This window comes from Tiliqua scincoides, chromosome 1 (assembly GCF_035046505.1).
Source record: "Tiliqua scincoides isolate rTilSci1 chromosome 1, rTilSci1.hap2, whole genome shotgun sequence".
NCBI classification, from domain to species: domain Eukaryota; kingdom Metazoa; phylum Chordata; class Lepidosauria; order Squamata; family Scincidae; genus Tiliqua; species Tiliqua scincoides.
Window position 1 is genome coordinate 15,455,227 of NC_089821.1, and position 21,612 is coordinate 15,476,838.

The 21,612-nt window shown below is 42.6% G+C and overlaps 1 protein-coding gene across 1 annotated transcript; it reads left to right on the forward strand.

Annotated features, from left to right (window-relative positions):
* Positions 1-1,685: 1,685 nt before the first annotated feature.
* On the forward strand, positions 1,686-12,139 carry LOC136639714 (cytosolic phospholipase A2 delta-like). Its single transcript, XM_066614202.1, has 10 exons — positions 1,686-1,808; positions 2,751-2,887; positions 3,961-4,183; positions 4,943-5,060; positions 5,322-5,459; positions 6,326-6,433; positions 8,061-8,255; positions 8,992-9,147; positions 9,715-9,912; positions 11,940-12,139. The coding sequence occupies exons 2-10, from the start codon at positions 2,769-2,771 to the stop codon at positions 12,137-12,139; spliced, it is 1,455 nt and encodes a 484-aa protein (XP_066470299.1). The 5' UTR covers positions 1,686-1,808; positions 2,751-2,768.
* Positions 12,140-21,612: the final 9,473 nt, after the last annotated feature.

Sequence of the window (21,612 nt, forward strand, 5' to 3'; positions counted from 1 at the left end):
CCTCCCACACACCATGCTATTAGTGAGGGGAAAAAAGAGCCATCTGTGGATAAACCATTGTACTGGAAAAATTGAGGTCAAGTCTGACCAGTCACAGACTCAGTGGGGGTAGGTTTGGATAAGTCACAGTCTTTCATCTTCATTGCCACTTGTGAATCTTTAACAGGCTAAGTCACAAACAGTAACAAGCTAACTTTGGGAGGGCAAACACATTTCTGATGGGTGCCGGTTCAAATATTACTGCACCCACCTGCATGCCAAAGCTTTTTTTTTTTTAAATTAAAAAAGCCTGTATGGCTCTCCATGTCAGACTGTATATCTAGTTACACCTGTGCAAGTAACACTTCCCAAAGGCCACTGTCACTGGCCTGCATAGATGCTGGCATCGGTTTGAACAAAATGCATTCTTGTTTATGATGAAAATGCTGTGATACATTTCAGAATAATTTCCCTGGGAAAAAACTGTTTGGGGATCCTGCAATGGGTTGCCAAGATGTGTCGCTGAAATCTCTCCCTGTGGGAAAGGACACAAAAGTAGCCTTGGGCATAACAAAGGTATGTGACTTCATATTTATGTTGAATTTCAAATGTGATAAAAATAATTTATTGGAACAAAGATAGACACGAGCAGTTCATTGCTGGGGAAACATTGCTAAATAAATAGTATTTGATTTTTTTTAAAGGAGTCCATTGTAGCTTTGAAGAAGTAAACTCAGGATTTAATTGCTGCTAAGTTTTTGTTTTAAAGATTGGTTTCTCTGCAGTCCCACTGTAGCACTGTGACCCATATCCAGGATTGCTATAAGCAGCAAACATTCTTGTTGCTGGGATACTGGGGCAAGCACTGCTCTCAATACAAATGTTTATGAAATTGATGATACAAATGTTTATGAAAAGGAAATTCTGAATAGGGAATGGGCATTCCCTTCCATTACAGAATGCATGTGTCTTGCATGTTAATATAGTAGTTCATTTTGATATTTTCATTTACAGAATGCAGATTTGAAGTTGCAGCTCAAGGTTAATGACTGGTAAGAAATTATTATCTGTTCAGCTGTGTAAGATGCAAAGTCTGCTGGCTTAATCCAACATGGTCCAGTAACCATTTACTTCACAATAACCCTGTACAATTTCAACTCTATCATTGCTCTTTATGTTGGGCAGCACCAGCTAAGATATCCTGCTGATTATAGTGGTGGAAGATGTAGGACGGATCATTTGTAGCATAGCATAATCATTGCATGTGCTGGGGAATCCTCTGTGTTTAAAAAATCCCATCATGTAAAAAAAAAATTAACCATACCAGAATGTGCTAATATTAAAACTAGCACTCCTTCTTGCATAGTTTTCATTTTTTCCCCTATGAGAAACTGTTGCATGGCTTCCCACGGGGAACAGAGGTGGCAAAGCCTCCTGCCTGAAAACTGGCCCACAGAAAAACTGAAGATTGCAATTGGTCTTCCGGGTCCAGTGTTCAGGATGATCACAGTGGACCGACTGAACTTGCAGTCTGGTTGGGGGTCTCTATGTTGCTTCACTGACCACCTTATTCTTGATTCTGCTGAGTGTTGACTCTCTGAGAATATACCTTTGTATTTTTACTTCCCAGCATTAACACCTCACGTAGAAGAAGTTGATGGGTGCTAATGTACAGTATTTCTTTCTGTTCCAGTTCAGGAGATTTAGATGTGCGTTTGGGATGTGATCTCGGTGGGGCAGAGAAGGATTTCCTGACTAAGCGGAAGAAGGTTGTCGCCTGTGCTCTAAAAAGAGTTCTTGCACTGGACGGAGAACTATCAGGACACAAGGTGTGTAGATTTCACTTGGTGAACAAAGGAGGATGGGGGAATTCTTTGCAGGGAGAATTTAGAACACTAGTTCCCAACCTGTGGTCTGTGGAAGGTGGGAACTAGTGGTCAGATGGTCCACAAGACCCTGAGAAATGGTCTGTGAGGTCTCCGGAAAAAAATCACCTTTGATCATTTCCAGTGTCTTGCCAAGCAAGCAATCTTCCGTGAATCACTGAAGAGGGCAGAGAACGAGCTGCCCACAGCCGCTGAAGTGTTAACTGTGGGTGGTCCATTCTCCATCCTTTCTGATAGTCCGTGGGGGAATGCTTGGGACCACCAGAGGGTGGAGACCAGTCCACCCACAACTGCATGTGGTCCACATCAATTCCAATTTTTGTCTTAGTGGTCTGTGAGCTCCAAAAGGTTGGGAACCACCTGTGTAGAACTGTCCATATTATAGAGCTGATACTCACTGCGTATAAGGGTAGAGTTACACATGTACATGCAAATGTGCGCTTTTGACCAAGAATGTTTTTGTTTACAATAGTGGGGGGACGGGACCTGTACAAAACAGCTCAAAATTGCAGCAGGGAGGTTGGGAGACTTGAGCTCTTAGCCCTGTTTTAGTTTCTAGCATAGCCCTTCTCCCCACTCTGAGTGCTATTTCTTGTTTTTTAAAAGCTTCTGTTGAAAGCCAATATAATTCTTTTAAAACTATAAATAGTGCTGTGGGGGAGGAGGGACCTGCAGTCATGCTAGAAACTGCAGTGGGAGCTAAGTGCTTAAGGCTCCCAAGTTGCCTACTACAGTGTCAGGCCATTTCACTGATTTTTCAGGTTTTATAATTATTGATCCTTTTTTTTCTTGCTCAAATCCATCTGAAATAGTTATATCCTACCAAGACTGAGTATAAACTGAACACATATACTTCTTTTTGATGCCAGTCTGTTTATTCAACAGGTCCCAGTGGTTGCCGTCATGGCAACAGGAGGAGGGGCCAGGGCAATGTCAGCATTCTATGGTCACCTCTTGGCGCTGCAAAAGATGAAGCTCTTAGACTGTGTTACGTATCTCAGTGGCGCCTCTGGCTCAACCTGGTAAAGTGAATCAGCAGCGTAACAATGCATACAAGTTACTGATCATCTCCTTGTTGTAACCTTGTTCATTAAAAATACATTATTCATTAAAAATACATTAAAAATGAGGTGTGTCTATATGTCTGTGTATGCAAATGCTATAGGTCTGCAGTGGCTGGGAATCTTATTTGTATTAAAATATATCACATGATAGCATCGGTTTCTTACAACAGGAATTCAGTGCTTATCTCCCTATAGTTTTTTCATCTGCCTCTGAGACTCTCTTCCGATATCAGTCAGGTTAGGAGAAAAATACTCAATGTGTCAAAGAAATATAGGGACGAAGGATGTCCTTCAGAGATCTTTTGATGAAAAGGTTAGGACCACCATCACCACCACCACCACCCCCGTTTTATCTGAACATATTAAAAAAAATATGGCTGCCACAGTCCTGTTGAGTTTGACCCTAAGAAACTTTCCTGTCTCTTGTAGATACTCCATAAGGATCTAGCCTTCATGACTGTGGCAAAAAACGGCAGGTAGTGGTGAATGAAGGCTTTGAACTGAAGGGAATCCTGATCTCTTTCCCAGCCCATCTTTCTTTGTCCTTTACCACGTCAAATCATTCAAAACTTCAGTATTCTTCTAACTTTTCCATAAACTCCAAGTATGACAGTCATTGTTACCTGTAAGCTGTGTGGCTGAGCAACTCAAAACGCAGCTAAGTCTAGCTCCACACAGCTTGGAGCCTCTCTGCAACCTGCCACAGCTGCTCCAGTCTTCTTTCCACTTGCTCAGGGTTAAACAGCCATGGGGGGGGGCATTTTGGCAGGAAGCAGAATGGAGGTAAAGGTTAAATACCCCTTGCCTTTGTGCTGCGGTTCTGATCCAAATCACAGCCCTACATAGCTGCCACTAATGAGTTAAGCCCTGCTTCTTACCGCACGATGATGCATTTAATGTCATGTGTAGTTTGGCTCTAAATGCATGAGTGTAGACTTCATGTATAGAGCTGTTTTTGCCTGTAATTGTTTTAGGACTGTGCAGTTTAAAATTACGTTGTCTTCTTTTAAAGCCTTTTTTTTTTCTCCTAGGACAATGAGAAATTTGTATGAAGATACTGACTGGTCTCAGAAGGACCTGATGGGCCCAATTGGTAAAACACGGGAATGTATGGCCAGGAGTAAGTCCCATGCTTTCTCCTTGGAGGCGCTAAAGCACTATGACATGGAGTTGAAACGAAGGGCCCAAGAAGGACACTCGGTTTCTTTTACTGATGTGTGGTCACTTATAATTGACCGTATGTTCCATGATGAGGTATGGTTCCTTATGAGGAAAGGCTAAAAGGAAAGACTAAAGCTAAAGGTGTATAGATTAGCTAAAGGTGTATAGGGCAGGAGGTCTGGTCTAGAGGGTAGAGCCTCCATTTGCCTGAAGATAACATCCACAAGGTCGCCAGTTCGAGGCCACCGGCACCGTGCGACCTTGAAGCAGCTGACAAGCTGAAGCTGAGCTATTCCATCTGCTCTGAGCGTGGGAGGATGGAGGCCAGATCAGAACGAAACATCTGAATTGTTGTGGCTCTTGAAAGATAGAGCCTTCTTTCAATTGTAAAAATCCCTACGGGGAATTAAATAAGCCTGCCTATGTAAACCGCCTTGAATAAAGTCTTGAATAAAGACCAAGAAAGGCGGTATATAAATACCTGTATTATTATTATTATTATTATTAGTAGTAGTAGTAGTAGTAGTAGTAGTAGTAGTAGTAGTAGTAGTAGTAGAAAAAAAGAAATGACAAAGGGCCAGGACATTAGACATTTATAATATAATGGTTTGACCAAGGTGGATAGAGAGAACTCTCTCACATGTAATATTAGAACTCCTCCTCGTACTAGTCATCCAAAGCAAACAAGTACAATGCAAAATTGTTGCACATTACAAAATTAGTATGTGGAATTTACTACCACAAGATGTGGTGATGGCCTGGATATAAGAGGGTTTAAGAATTGGTAGTTTCAGAATTGCTCTTCTGCTTGAATTTGTTCTTACTTTCTTTGTGTTTTGTCGGATTGTTTAGCAGAGTGATAGCAAACTCTCAGATCAGCAAGAGACTGTGAGCCTGGGCCAAAATCCACTGCCCATCTACGTGGCCCTTAATGTCAAAGAGTACACTCAGAGCACTTGTGAATTTAAAGGTAATCAACAGTATTACTTTGTATTCCAGTTTAAATGAGAATACTCCCAGAGAAACTGCAGGCATGAAACTGTATCAGATGGCTTTAATAGGAATTACTATGTATGTGGGTTCCAAACTGCAGTTGGATTGTAACAAGCAAGGTACAGTTCAGCTCTCTCTCCCCTGAAAGGAGAAAGCCATTCCACATTCCATTGACAACCTGACTGCCTTTAGGGTGTATGCTGTTGGCCTCTCATCTAATCTCTTGTTCTGTTTATAGAATGGTGTGAATTTTCACCTTATGAGGTGGGATTTTCTAAATATGGAGCCTTCATTCGTTCAGAGGATTTTGGTAGTGAATTCTTCATGGGACGACTGATGAAGAAGAGACCTGAGTCTCAGATCTGCTATTTGGAAGGTGACTGAATTTGGATAAGAAAAACAATTAGCTTTTGATTAGAAAACCTGTCATATGGAACCAAACAGTGATAACTTGAAACAATAGTATTAGGACTGCTGTAATCAAAATTGTGTATCTCTCTGTAGCTGTTGATTCTTCAAACAATATTCTGAAAATTCTGAAGCTGAATATAGGCAGGCCCCCATATTCACAAATCTAGTATCCATGGTTTCAATTATCCATGGATTTGGGGGGGGGGCTGTGCCCCCCCCCACATTAATGTTATTTATATGCTTACTGGACTGGAAACATTCTTGCTTTAGAGGTCCCTATAAGCATACAAGCTTATACCAACACAGGGGCTGCCCCCTGGCAGCCTAAACACTTTACAAAAGAGACTGAGGTTAATTAGAAGCAGTTAACTTCTGCTTCCTTTAACCTCAATCTAGTCTTTTCAAGCATTCAGGCTGCTGGGAGGCTTGAAGCATGTTTTTAAAGCATTCAGGCAGCCTGTGCATCACTATAAGCTTGGGTGCTTATAGCAACCTGTGAAGCAGGAACATTTTTAGTCTAGTAGCCATTTAAATAATGTTAATGGGCAAGTAGGGGGGGGGATGGAGACAGGATTCCCCATATCTGCAATTTCTGTATCCACAGGGAGTTCCTGGAATGAATCCTCTGTGGATTCGGGAGCATGCCTGTATAAGGGAGGACACAAATATTTGCCAGTCCCTTTCACATCCACAGTGGACTCTAGAATGGGTGGTAGACCAGGCTCAATGCCTATTTAGTGAACATTCAGGTGGTAAACTGGGTTTTTGTTATGGACTAATAATAAAGAAAAATGCTGAGAGTCTTAGTTTTCTGTATGTTTATATTTACAGGAATATGGAGTAATATATTTTCCTTGAATTTGATGGATGTCTGGAATGCTTATAACAGCTTAAATCAGTTCTGGAAGTGGCCATTCCCAGCCAAAGAAAACAATGGCGGTAAGAGAGTTTTGTGCAATTTCTTTGATTTTAATGGGGATTCTTAAAAACGAAATCAGGAATACAGTATTTCCTAGGGCATAAAATTTACAAAGGTGATGATTGCAATGTGTAAATTGTATCTTATCTAACATATACCTATCTAAGTCAGTGGTTCCCAAAGTGGTGGGTTGTGACCCACCATAGGAAACCAAAACTGGGCCATTTCCCCTTAAGGGGAGTGGCCCAGTAATGGGTGTCCTGACAGCACCGCAGCAATTGCGGTGCCGCAGGAACCAAGGGGTATTTCTTCTTACCTGGTGGGCTGCACTGGCCTCAGAGAGGATCTGGAAGGCCCACTGCCTCCTCCGCAAGCCTTCCCGGTGTTTGAAAATGCTCTATTTGGGAAGCGAAAACCAAAAGTACGCACAAAAACCAGAAGTATGCCCTGATCCCCAAACGGAGTGACTTCAAACATTGAGAAGGCCTATGGAGGAGGCTACAGGTTTCCTGGACCTTCCCTGAGGCCAGCTCGATCCCCCAGGTAAGATGAAAAGCCCCTGAGTTCCCATGGTGCCACATTTGCTGTGGCACCATTGGGACATCTCCCTGCCCCAGAACACTCACCTGTGGTGATCCACTAATCTATTTTTCCTTCTGAAGCTGTGCAGGTGGCTTCCACATGCATTCCTGTAGCTCGCACAGTACTTTTAAATGAGAAACTTTTCATTTAATTAAATACTAGGACTGCAGAGATGCGTGTATGTGATAGTGCATGCGCATGCACATGTCGGATCTAAGCACAAAGCATAATAGCAAGTGTGAAATTGATTGAGGGCACATAAAAAGGATGTCTGGAGTGTGGGCTCAGGGTCAAAGCAGACATGACTTCAATTACATATTTGAATAGCATGTGTAGGGCTGGGATATGTCTCTTTCTGTACAAAAATGAGCCATCGGGCCCAGATTTGAACTGAGACCATGATGCAGGGAGCTAAACATTAAACCCTGTGCCATTTTCCCAATGAAATTTGCCACTCCACGGTCCTGTTTGCCCCAAATTTTAAAACATCAGGTCAAAGGGCAGCTCCAGAGGGGTGGGGGTTAATTTCCCACAGGAAAACGGCACAGGGGAAAGGGTCAAGCACCCTCTTTCCCAATCCACAGTCTGAATCCCTTATGGATGCTTTTTGTACAAAAAGAGATGTGGCTGGTCCCAAGCATTTAATTCAAAAATGCAGTTATTGGCCCTAAAAGTAGGTTAGGATCTGATGCATAGAGACTATATTGTAATCAGTTTCTTCAGTAGCATCAGTAGCCCAGCTCCCAGAGGAAGTGCATCCAGTGCCCACAAGTTGTTTCTTTCGTCTTGTTGTTTCAAAGTAGTTAAAAAAGGATATGATAGTTTTCTTCTAAAATGGTCTTCTTAAGAACATATCCATAAATAATGGCTAAGATCATCTATATGGTCTATGTCACATGAGTAGGGCCTGTACTGTAGCATAAAGAATGCAAGTCAGATGCACCTGAAAGATGCTTAGAGTTGCAGTGAGCCATTGGTAAGGAACTCGTGTGCATTTGTGTTCCTATATCCTGAATAAACAGATTTAGAATTTCTCATAGTTTGCACTTTTTACTGCCCTTCCAGACAGAGACAACAGTCCCTCTCCAAATCAGTTCTCTGCATGTCAAACAGCTTGCTTTGCTCCACCAAAGGATATCTCTAACGTGATAAAGGGAGTTTTGACCCATCGCCTGATAGGAGAGCGGAAACCAAACTTCTTGAGAGGTCTCCAGCTGCACAAGGACTATTACCAACATAAAACATTCTCTACATGGCAAGGTAAATGAATGAGCCTTGAAATTTGGGGTAATTTGATTAAACTCGTCTTTGGTTAAAAATGTTCACAAAGGTTTAGTCCTCATGCAAGGACTTTTTTTTACATTTTTTACTTTTTACTCACTTTTTTACTTACTTTTTTCACTTACTTTTTTACTTACTTTTTACTCACATTTTTTAATGTGAGTTTTCTGGTTTTCATGAAATCATATAAGTCCCAAAGTGAAATAATTGATTTTTCTAAGCATATCAGTTTGGTATTAATTCACTGATCTGGGCTTGCTTGTAAGTAATATCATTCTTGTGAATACAAAATCATGGTAACTGAAAGTACAGGAGAGTCCAGAACTTTTGTGCTATGACCAGACAGCAGTACAATAATTACATAATTTGTTATGTTGACTTGCCATTTTTCATATGCATGCAACCAATTATTGGCTTTTGCCAATCAGTTCAGTGTTGCATGTGTCAAGTACCCTTTTCCTGCTTTTCCCCTGAAAAATTATGTGTAGTGCAGTAGTTCATGAGAGTGGATAGTAGAGATCGTGCCAGAAGGAGGCTGATTTTGATTTTTAATTTGGATATTTTGAATGATTTCTGATTAAGGCTAAGTCAAAGCATAATGGATCAGCTTATTGATTCACTGTTCTATTTCTGCATTATTTTATTGGTACTTATTTCATAAGTAGGAGCTTACTGTACTATCAATCTCTAATAACAAGCAATATTTGCCTTCCAGATAGTCATCTGGACCAATACCTGAACCATCTGACCCCAATGGAAAAAGAGCTGTGCTTAGTTGATGCTGGATATTTTATTAATACCAGTTGTCCCCCGCTGTTAAGAAAGGAAAGGAATGTAGATGTCATCTTGTCACTTGACTACAACTTGTTGGAGACCAGGTTTCATGTGAGATTTTCTATTTTTGATATTTAGTAGGCTATTTTACCTGGGAAAAAGTTTACCATTCATTGCATTGTTTGGGAGCATAGAAGCCCATTTCACAGAAAGGCTTCCTTTCTGTGCATTCCCCTTGGGACAGACAGACACATAGCAGCTTCTGGTATGCATGCTGGGTAGCAAATTCTTACAGCAAACATGCACTTTGTAGAATAGCTGCATTTAATTAGGGTTTGTATTATTATGAGAGAAGAGGTAGGGGTCCTTATTGAAACTCTAACCCCCCTAGTTCCCTCCCCCCAAATTAAATTATGGCTCCTCTGTAATCTTCTAAATACAGTTGCTAAGGTGGGTCATTGCAAATATTATGAAATCTGGCTCCCATTGGTCCTCCTGTAATTCAAAGCAGTGCATTTAAAGATCTCATAATAGTAAAATGCTGCTAAACCTACCAGAAGAGCAAAGCAACCTCTCACTCCTAGAACACTATGCCCTTGGTTGGATTTGGAAATGCTGGAAGTGGACTATGGTTTTTCATTTAGGTTCCAGTGTTTCTCCTCTTGTATGTTTCAGTCTATAGAACAGATGGGCAAATACTGTTTGGAGCAGGGAATTCCTTTCCCTAAAATTGAGTTGACTGAAGAAGACAAAGAGAACCCAAAGGAGTGCTATGTTTTTGAGGACAAAAGCAATCCAGACGCTCCAGTTGTACTTCACTTCCCACTGGTGAATAACACTTTTAAGGAGTACAAGAGTCCTGGTAAGTATTTGACTTTTCCCACATAAGCTGTCTAATTAGTGGTCTGCAGTGGCAGAGGGGATGATCACCCCAGTCCAGTAGCATAGCTAGAGGGGGTGCAAAGCACTAAGTTTTTCAGGGAGCCTCCCAGTGATGTGAAAGTGGCCCCTTTCTCTCCCCTTTGGAGCCATTCCAGAACGGGAGACGGGAGACAGGGAGACAGGGAGACCAGGAGACAGGGTTGAGCAGTGAGGTGGCTAAGCTTGCAGACGACACCAAACTTTTCCGAGTGGTGAAGACCAGAAGTGATTGTGAGGAGCTCCAGAAGGATCTCTCCAGACTGGCAGAATGGGCAGCAAAATGGCAGATGCGCTTCAATGTCAGTAAGTGTAAAGTCATGCACATTGGGGCAAAAAATCAAAACTTTAGATATAGGCTGATGGGTTCTGAGCTGTCTGTGACAGATCAGGAGAGAGATCTTGGGGTGGTGGTGGACAGGTCAATGAAAGTGTCGACCCAATGTGCGGCAGCAGTGAAGAAGGCCAATTCTATGCTTGGGATCATTAAGAAGGGTATTGAGAACAAAATAGCTAATATTATAATGCCGTTGTACAAATCGATGGTAAGGCCACACCTGGAGTATTGTGTCCAGTTCTGGTCGCCGCATCTCAAAAAAGACATAGTGGAAATGGAAAAGGTGCAAAGAGAGCGACTAAGATGATTACTGGGCTGGGGCACCTTCCTTATGAGGAAAGGCTACGGCGTTTGGGCCTCTTCAGCCTAGAAAAGAGATGCCTGAGGGGGGACATGATTGAGACATACAAAATTATGCAGGGGATGGACAGAGTAGATAGGGAGATGCTCTTTACACTCTCACCTAATACCAGATCCAGGGGAGATTCACTAAAATTGAGTGTTGGGCGGGTTAGGACAGACAAAAGAAAATATTTCTTTACTCAGCGTGTGGTCAGTCTGTGGAACTCCTTGCCCCAGGATGTGGTGCTGGCGTCTAGCCTAAACACCTTTAAAAGGGGATTGGACAAGTTTCTGGAGGAAAAATCCATTACGGGGTACAAGCCAAGATGTGTATGCGCAACCTCCTGATTTTAGAAATGGGTTATGTCAGAATGCCAGATGCAAGGGAGGGCACCAGGATGAGGTCTCTTGTTATCTGGTGTGCTCCCTGGGGCATTTGGTGGGCCGCTGTGAGCTACAGGAAGCTGGACTAGATGGGCCTATGGCCTGATCCAGTGGGGCTGTTCTTATGTTCTTATGGGAGGGGGGAACTTTTTTCATCATTAAACTACAAGTTGACACAAGAGAGAGGAAACATGTTTATTTTTAAATGGATACTTATGGGAGCTACGATTCAATGACCCTTAAGGCCGTTGAAATCAGTGGAGCAATACACATTTAATTCTCTGTTAGATTGTAGCCAGTGTCTTTTCACATCAGCCAGACTTAAACCATTGTTTTATAAGTAGAATCATCAACCAGGACTTTTCTTTCTTTCTCAGATATGGTTCCTTCCAAGTCTACCCTTGTGCTGAATAGCTGTGAGATCAAAGCTCTGCAGTACAATTCACAATAGGACTAGATTTTGTGACTGGCAGCCTACAGGCATATAAAGCCTATGAAACTATTTTTGACCACCTTGCAATGACCCCAATGACCCTGTGTAATAGCAATCCAGATGAGAAAAGCAAATTGTTTTAAAAATTGTGTGTACATGCATGAGAGAGAGAGAGAGAGAGAGAGATTGATTTTTTTCAATGTTTGGATCTTAGAATCACAGAATGTCTCAACAATGACCCAATGTGCTCTACGGCTGTGAAGTCCTTTCTGCTAGATTTATTACACAGGCCAACCTTTGGGAAGGAAGGGGTTGGTTGTGTTGTGTGGCAAAATACACATCTGGTCCACAGTACACACAGAGTGACCTCAACAATACAGAAGTTACCACCCCTCTTCTAGATGATTATTAGCTTACAAACTCAATGTCAAGCCAATGCCTTAAAAAAATTACAGTTTTGCTTTTCTTTGTGCAGGAATTAAGCGCACGTCTGCAGAAATGGCTCAAGGAGAGTTGGATTTTGCTAGCTTAATGTCACCCTATAACATGACAGATTTAACTTACACTGAGGATGAATTTGACAAGCTGATAAACCTGAGTGACTATAACATTCAGAACAACAGAGAGCTGGTTTTGCAAGTGTTGCAAGCAGCAGTAGAAAGAAGAAGGCATTAAGAAGTGACTTGAAATCATCTGCAAACAACTTGAATCAATCTATCTGGGATTTTTGGGTTGTTTTCTGCCCATTTCTATTTAAAATAGAAAAAGTTCAGGCCAACTTGGACCACTATAATGGAATATTTGTTTTCACTATTACTGTCTTAATTTTATTATGTTATCAGTTTCATAGCACTTTACAAAGTACAAGGGGACAGGTCCCTGCCCTTAGGAACATACAATCTAAAATTCAGTACAGGGGAGGCAGCAATAATTATTAAGGAACAAACTTTAAAGAAGAAGAAAAAATTAAATATTTAGGGATTCAATTAACAAAGAAAACAAGTACATTAGTGAAAAATAATTATTTGAAACTGATTGAAGAAATAAAAAGAGACATAACAAAAAGGAAAGAATTGCAACTTTCGTTGATGGGAAGAGTTGCTGCAGTGAAAATGTTTTGCCTAAAATAAACTTTATTTTCCAAGCAATCCCTGTAATTTTGAAGCAAGATATATTTAAAGAAATTAATCAAATTATCTCAAAATTTATGTGGCAGGGAAAGAAACAAAGAATTAAAATGAAGGCCTTGCAGGATGTGAAACTAAGAGGAGGCATGGGGCTCCCTGATTGATTTTTATACTATAAGGCTGCGGCGCTACTATGGATTAAAGAGTGGGTTATATTAGAAGATCAAAGAATACTTAAACTGGAGGGACATGATCTTGAATGGGGATGACATGCATTTATTTGGTATGGAAAAGCAAATGAATATAAGCGATTCAATAATCATATATTAAGGAAATCTTTATTATGGATCTGGGCTAAAATTCAAAGACAGATGTATACCAAAATCCCCTGATGGGTGACACCGCTAGAAACACGTACCAGGCTGAATTTATTAGAGACAACAAAAATGCTTAGATATGAAAGTTTATTGAAGAAAGATGGGCAATTAAAGACAAAAGAAGAATTGTTAAAACAGGGCGTGGAGATGGACTGGTGGACTCGCTTGCAACTTGATTCAAAATTTGGGAAAGATAAACAAGAAGGATTCTATTCAGAACAGATGCCATTCGATAGAATACTCTTAGAAACAAAAGAAAAATATATCAAAAGAATTCCTATTGGATTTTGAGATGCATGAAGAAACAATAAAAGAATGTACAGGTGGAGCCTATTTATCTGCATTAGTTCTGTCCCCGTGACTCGGTGTGATTAACAAAAAATGCGTTGTGCTAATTTCCATAGAGTTACGCAAATACACCGCAGCCTGACACTTCCGGATGGAAGGAAACTAAGGCAGCTGTTATCAATCCCCTCCCCTTCGCTCCGTACTCAGCCCTCCCATTGCCAGCTGTCCCGCTGAGCTTTTAAGAGTTCAGCCCTAGGTGTTTCTACTCAGAAGTAAGCCCCATTGTAGTCAATGGGGCTTACTCCCAGGAAAGTGTGGAGAGGATTGTAGGCTAAATCACAGCTAAATCACATGCTTTGCATACTGGGAAGGCTTGCTTGTGTAGGTGATAGCCTGCACCATCTCAGTGGGGGGAGGGTTGCTTGTGTTGGTGATTGCCTGCACCATGGGGGGGGAATTCAGCAAACACTCCCTGTGATTTTTAAAGCAATCCCCTCTTTTGCTACCACACCTGCCCCTGTGTGTGCATGAGTGAGAGAGCGAGAGAGGGAGCTCCACCTTGCTGCACGTGTTCTGGCTACAGTGGTTTTCCGTCCCCCTTCCCCTCTTCAGCCTCTTTGCTGGCTCAGGGGCTCCAGGAATGTTACTGTTCCTTGCAAGGGGAACCTCTTCCAGGGCTCCAGGGCTATTTCCCTGCCTGGGCAAGGCGAAGCCTTTTTGCAGTGTTTTGGGCTGCCTGGAAATGGAGTGAGATGCCAGCGCAGGGCAAAGGAGGCAAAGGTGTGTGTGTCATTCAGTACCCCCACCCCATTCGCATTGAGACAAATCCACAGATAAAAAATTCGTGGATAAATAGGCTGCACCTGTATGATAAAATGGGCACAAAATATAGGCCATAACATTACATTAGAACAATGGGAACAGATTTGGAAATATAATATAAAATTTACTAGAGCAACAAATTTTAAAGCAAATGTATATAAAATGTTTTATAGATGGTACATGACACCAGTAAAACTAGTAAAAATGAATCAGAACATATCAAAAAATTGTTGGAAGTATAAATGTGAAGAAGGGACATTTTATCATATGTGGTGGACATGGATTTACGATACCACTGAAACCAGAGTTATTTTTGCTTAATATTACCTTAGATATTATAGATAAAGAAAATGATGCATATTTAGTTATTATTATTATGATATTAATGGCTGCAAGGATTTTATATGCTAGATACTGGAAAGATATTAAAATTCCAATGAAAGATGAATTAATAGAGAAAATAATGAATGTGGCGGAAATGGATAGACTTACAGAGATTTTGGATCAACAATGCAAACTGACACAGATAGAGCAATGAAGACCATTCTATGCTTGGTTGAAAATGAAGTTGTAGATGTATAAGATAGGGCATTTAGATGAATGTATTGTATTCATGATATATTATATATGATATGATAAGATAGACAAATGATATTAAGAGGCTAAACTAGAAGAGGAACAAGATTAGAAGATATGTATTGATTAATTAGATATATTGACATATGATTGCCTGTACCCTCCAACGGTGTGTTTTTGTGTTGTGTGTTTTGGTGTTGTGTATTGAATTTGTATTTGTTATGTGTTTGTATAATTAAAAAAAATTCAGCACAGGGGAGGCAACAAAGGAATGGGAAGGAAATTGTGGCAGCAGTAAATAAGAACATATGTCTTTTAAAAAGTTACATAGGTATTGTTATTGTAGTAGAGTATGAAGACTAAGAGGTTATATTGAATGCTTCGTAGAAAGGGTGGAGGGATTTGAAGGAAGAGAGTTGGTGTTACACAAGAGTCCTTGGAGGCAGAAGTAGGTACAAAGGCCAGCAAGAGAGCTCCTTTTAATAGTGCAGGAGACTTTGAAAAGTTGAGGGTGATGGAGGTAGAGGCCTGAAGGCTGGAATGTTTTGGTGTGGGCAGGACCTCTGAGAGGAATTCTATCAGGGGGTACAAAGTTCCTTTTGGACACCTTTGCAAAGGGGGAGGGGTGAAACAGAGCAGGGGAGGGTGGTGAAGGGCAAGCAGTATGGGGGCGGAAGGGACGAAACAGGATGGGAGGCAGATGGAGACAGCTGGAAAAGTGTTTGGAGCCCAGTTCTACCCACCCATATGGCATCAGAAGCTAGATACAGTAATAATGGAAAACCAAAAACACTTGTAAGTCTCTCTAAAATCTTTTAAATATAGAAAATCATGCAGAAAATTAGTATCATCATATTTAGGTTCACACTAGAATGGAAAGTGTCCTGTGCATACCAAAACTTGCTTCTGCAACAGCTGTAGTCTTGCAGCTGTGTCCCTGAGCTTGTATACACTCCTTAATGGTAAGCAGATCCACAAGCCAAAGAGCTACTGTAGCAGACAGGTTTCCTCCCACATTTGACATTGTGTCATATATGCATTCCTCAGCCTAGCATATATGGCTTGTCAGTAGCTGCAGCTGCACACTCATGGTAGTGTCCCCAGCATCTCATGCAGGCAACAAGCCTGAGTAGATAGGAAAATGTCAGATCCCAGGAAATTTCTGGGCCCCCTCCTTTGGTTCGTGGGCCCCCTTATGACCCTGCACCTGAGTACAAATTATCCCCTTTACTCCCCCCCTCTTAGGTCCTGGGTGTCAGGGAATCATTTGGGGAATAGACTGTAACTCAGACAGAATACATGCTTTGCATACAGAAGGTTCCAGGTTCGGTCCCTGCCATCCCCAGGTATAGCAGAGGAAAACTTCCTGCCACAGTACTGAACTAGATGATCCAAGGGTCTGATTCAGTTGAAGGTCTGTTTCTTGCAGTGGTGTTGCTAGGTGAGTGTGGGGAGGGTGCGGGCTGTAACAGGTGATGCGCAACGGGGGGGGGGGGTTGACACCACTAATGGCTTAAATGTTTTTAAATCTTGGTATTTTTGAATAATGCCATCATGTTATGCATCATTTGATGTGTAATTTCATGCAGAATGCAATGAAACAAACTGCATTGAAATATATCTTTTCTATCAAAAATTATAGCCAAAAAAATTGCAGTTACAGGTCAATGGTGCATCACCATGCCCACTGACAGGGGTGTTGCCCTGCCCACTGCATGGGAGAAGGTCCATCATAGGGGTAATGCGCTGGCCTTCCACACTAGGTGACGTAAACACTGATGCCACTGGCTTTCTGTGTTCCATGCAAACAAGGCTTCCATGCATATGTGCCTTTATGTGAAGTGTCTTTCTTAAGTGTCTTTCTGTACTGCAGTGAGTCATGACTCTTCGCACATGACAGGAGAGGAAGCCAAACGCTTTCCACATGTGCTGCCTCCGATGCATCTTTGGTATCACCTGGCAGGACAAAGTTCCAAACACAGTCCTGGAACGAGCTGGAATCCCCAGTGTGTATACACTGCTGAAACAGAGATGCCTGCATTGGCCTGGTCATGTCGTGAGAATGGACAATGGCCGGATCCCAAAGGATCTCCTCTATGGAGAACTTGTGCAGGGAAAGCGCCCCACAGGTAGACCAAAGCTGCAATACAAGGATATCTGCAAGAGGGATCTGAAGGTCTTAGGATTGGACATCAACAGATGGGAAACCTTGGCTTCTGAGCGTCCCGCTTGGAGGCGGGCTGTGCAGCATGGCCTCTCCCAGTTTGAAGAGACACTTAAAAACATAAGAACACTTGGCCAACAGACCATGGCAAGGAAGCAAAGAAGGAAGACCCATAACCAGGGAGACAGACCAGGGACAGACTACACTTGCTCCCAGTGTGGACGGGATTGTCACTCCTGAATCGGCCTTTTCAGCCACACTAGACGCTGTTCCAGAACCACCATTCAGAGCGTGATATCGTCGTCTTCCGAGACTGAAGGTTGCAGACTCATCTTTCTCAAATATTGCATAGAGGTATAAGAGCCTTTGCTTCTCCAGAATACAATGAAGGTTGTCAGCTGGTTTTGTGTGTATCATTATTACTAGCATTAACAACAATAACATATTTTGTGATTTTGCACTGGTTTTGTTGGTACCCTCAATTCTGAGTACGTGTGCTGTCAAAAGTTCAGATGGAGCTTTTGATTCCTGAACACCAGATGGCAGTGTGTCCTAAGAATGAAAGTGAATGATCTTTCCATCATTTATTCATCTGTGATACTGCAAATCTATCATGGTTGGGTATTTCTGATGTAACAAGTACGTTTGTGATGCTGCAGGATAGCATGTGCTCTGTCACTGGGCTACATTCTCTCCCTGTATGTGCAATGTATTCCTTACAGAGTCTGTCCTTTGTGACCTGTCCAGCACTCATATGTCTTATACTGCATCAAACCATTGGCCCATCTAGATCAGGGCAATTTTTAATGACTAGCAATGACTCAGCTCTCTCTGATTCACTGCCATGATTCCAGGAAGTGGAATTTCTCAAGTTCTATTAGGAGATGCCAGGGATTGAACCTGGAGGCTTCTGCATGCCAAACAGGTGCCCTGTAATTGAGCTATAGATCCTTTCACTTTGCTATCTGTCATTTCATTGGTATGTTTGTCCCTCCCAACCATAAGATAAATACCAGCTTTAGGAAAATGAGATGGGGCAAAACATGGAACATCCTCTTACTTTGAATTACTTCCCTGATACAATTTTCCCCCCTACATGGCTGCTTTGAACTGAGAGAGAGAGAGAGAGAGAGAGAGAGAGAGAGAGAGAGATCTAATTATCTATGCTGGAACAAGTCTGCAATGGCATTTTTATTTTTTTTATGGTGGATGCTGTGAGGCAATTCAGTAATTTACTGTCATTAATACTGTGTGCAATAGTTTTGTATGAAACTTGTGCTGCTGAGAAGGAAACAGGTTTTCAGGACTTGAGGAAATAGCTGCTAAATTAAGAACCTATTCATGCATGTTTAAGATGTGAGGTTATGTGAGTTAAATTGAATCATTGCATGGAATTTATCCGAATTCATTTGTAAGGATCCTGTCTGCTGTACAGAAATAACATTTTCAACCTCTTCATAAATGACCTGGAGACAGGGTTGAGCAGTGAAGTGGCTAAGTTTGCAGACGACACCAAACTTTTCCGAGTGGTAAAGACCAAAAGTGATTGTGAGGAGCTCCAGAAGGATCTCTCCAGACTGGCAGAATGGGCAGCAAAATGGCAGATGCGCTTCAATGTCAGTAAGTGTAAAGTCATGCACATTGGGGCAAAAAATCAAAACTTTAGATATAGGCTGATGGGTTCTGAGCTATCTGTGACAGATCAGGAGAGAGATCTTGGGGTGGTGGTGGACAGGTCAATGAAAGTGTCGACCCAATGTGCGGCAGCAGTGAAGAAGGCCAATTCTATGCTTGGGATCATTAGGAAGGGTATTGAGAACAAAACGGTTAGTATTATAATGCCGTTGTACAAATCGATGGTAAGGCCACACCTGGAGTATTGTGTCCAGTTCTGGTCGCCGCATCTCAAAAAAGACATAGTGGAAATGGAAAAGGTGCAAAAGAGAGCGACTAAGATGATTATGGGGCTGGGGCACCTTTCTTATGAGGAAAGGCTACGGCGTTTGGGCCTCTTCAGCCTAGAAAAGAGACGCTTGAGGGGGGACATGATTGAGACATACAAAATTATGCAGGGGATGGACAGAGTGGATAGGGAGATGCTCTTTACACTCTCACATAATACCAGAACCAGGGGACATCCACTAAAATTGAGTGTTGGGCGGGTTAGGACAGACAAAAGAAAATATTTCTTTACTCAGCACGTGGTCGGTCTGTGGAACTCCTTGCCACAGGATGTGGTGCTGGCGTCTAGCCTAGACGCCTTTAAAAGGGGATTGGACGAGTTTCTGGAGGAAAAATCCATTATGGGGTACAAGCCATGATGTGTATGCGCAACCTCCTGATTTTAGGAATGGGTTAAGTCAGAATGCCAGATGTAGGGGAGAGCACCAGGATGAGGTCTCTTGTTATCTGGTGTGCTCCCTGGGGCATTTGGTGGGCCGCTGTGAGATACAGGAAGCTGGACTAGATGGGCCTATGGCCTGATCCAGTGGGGCTGTTCTTATGTTCTTATGTTCTTATAACATTCCTGGACTCTGGGCCGTTCACATATGACAAAGGATATCACATGCTAATGCTGGCTCTGAGTAGTTAGTATAGGTAAAGATGTTACTTCCTGTCACCAATGCTGGATGCAATATTTTGTATATGCAGATGGGGTTCCCAAGGTTTTTTGGCTAGCATTGGTAGCTAACCCAAAATTTGTGGTCACCAGCACTCTGTGCATGCCCCAAGGCATGGGGTCTAGGTGTCCATGAACTTCTGCTTTCACTGTAAAACTCAGCATAAGGTTGGGGCAGACCTCTGCTCCCCTTCCCTATGGATTGTTCTGCAGTTGCATTCTGATTCCAAGATGCTTGGGGTGCATCAGAAGCACATGAGAAAAGGGACAAGCCCCAAGTTGGACAAGCATTATGGTAGCTGGAGCATTCAACATCCTGCCTCTTACCTGGACCAGCTCCAGATTTCAGGGACATTAGCAAGATATCCTCAGTAAGCTCCCTTAAAGTATGAAGTGTGCAAGGTCTGCCATGCCTCCAGATGCAGGTCTTGGCTTTTCATGTCCCTCCTGGTCTTGGACATCTTATTCTCACTGTGCATTTGCTACACTGCACTTGAGGTCAGGAGTAACTGGCGAGCTCTCGGGTTGATGTTTAGTATCTAAGCCACTTCTGGCAGAGTCATCCTGCTTCTCTCTAATGCAGTGGTTCTCAAACTGTGAGTCATGGCTCCCCGGGGAGCCACAGAAACCAGCCAGGGGAGCTGCAGAATCCTTGCAAAACCCTTGCCACCCTATACAATGTGTAGGACTGTAGCCCAAATGGGGAGTCGTGGCTAATGGCCCAGTAGTTCAAAGGAGCTGCCAGTCAAAAAACTTTGGGAACCACTACTCTAATGTCTTGGTTCAGGGACAGAGAGTAAGGACACTTTGTGTCCAACCCCAGTTTCCTTTTCTGAGTCAGACATCTCACCAGCCTTTCCTGTTCCTGACCCCTTTAATTTCCCACAGCCACTGTTGTTGCTTACCTGAGCCAACAGGGAGAGTGACAGATTGCCTCCAACAGTGGCAGGGACACGTCCAGAGTCATGAAGAAGCAGAGCAGCAATATCAGAAGAAGAGGGTTCAACTTTACTGTTGGGTTCCCAGCTTGGATCAAGGCCTCAGCAGCTTCTGGAAGCATGTCCATATATGTGCATCCTTACAGTTGACTTTTAGTGGGAAACATTCGTGAAGCAGATTAACCCCTTTACAAACCAGTGTTCCCCCCTGTGCTTTGATCTTTACAAGCAGCCTGAGAAGGTTTAAATCATGAACACTTCTGAACACATACAGATAACTTGTATAATGGTGTATTGTCTCTGCTGGTACATTTTTACCTCAGGTTTTCTTCACTAGGGGAGCTCTAAATCCTCTACTAATGATTCTTTACTGTTTAGAATTCACAGCTTTTCCCTTGTACATTCTGCATCTCCAGTCCTGTGGACTAGCTCTGCTTTCTCAGGTGTGAGGAAACAACATATGCTGTATTTGCCCAAAGATGCTTTTGTCATTTCATATGTTTTAGGGGTAAGCATTGCCCCCCCCCCAAACCTGCAGTTATGGGGTAGATTCATAGTTCAAGGCAGAGTATCTACTGTGCAAGTTGAAGGTCCCAGATTCAGACTTCAGCATCTCCAGCAGCAGGAGATGCAGCAGGGCTGGCAAAAAACCTATGCCTAAGATCTTGGAAAGCCTTTAGCAGCTCTAGTTGAAAATCCTGGGCTTCTAGAGGAGCCAACTGTGGGACTCAGCAAGCTCAGTTCATGTTCAGGCACCAAAATGGTGCCCTGATTTTTTCCCCTCCCATTTTTTTGTGTCTCTCCACCTCACCTTTTGCTTTGTTCTTCTTGTGCAGGTGTAAGTGTGCAAGCTCCACCACCACCACCTTCTCCTCCTCTTCCTCCTGTCTGGCCACTTAAAACAGAGTGGGTAAGGGCAGTGGAGGGCAGGACAGCACAGTGCTCTTTGAGCATCCTCTTTACCACCACTACTTTCTGGTACCTGCCTTGCTGCATCTGGATGCATACAGGGAGACAGAGCATATTGGGAGCAAAGTTCTCTTCCACTCCCCCCATGCTCCTCTTAGCCTGAATGCTAAGTGGTAAGGTGGGAACAGCAGGCAGCACAGTAATGAAGGTGAGGGAGCAGGGCCAGCCCAAGGAGACAATGGGCAGATGTGGTGGGTGGGGCATCCCTTGTCAGTTTGCCATGTCCTCCAGCCAGCCATGCTCAAATCAGCTGCTTCGATCTACCTC

What these genes read in the sequence shown, in the direction of transcription:
- LOC136639714 (XM_066614202.1), top strand. Translation starts at nt 2,769, where the DNA reads ATGGCAACAGGAGGAGGGGCCAGGGCAATGTCAGCATTCTATGGTCAC. An exon ending in TCAGATCTGCTATTTGGAAG is followed by an intron (nt 5,460 to 6,325) that starts GTGACTGAATTT and finishes TTATATTTACAG; the next exon opens with GAATATGGAGTAATATATTT. An exon ending in AACATTCTCTACATGGCAAG is followed by an intron (nt 8,256 to 8,991) that starts GTAAATGAATGA and finishes TTTGCCTTCCAG; the next exon opens with ATAGTCATCTGGACCAATAC.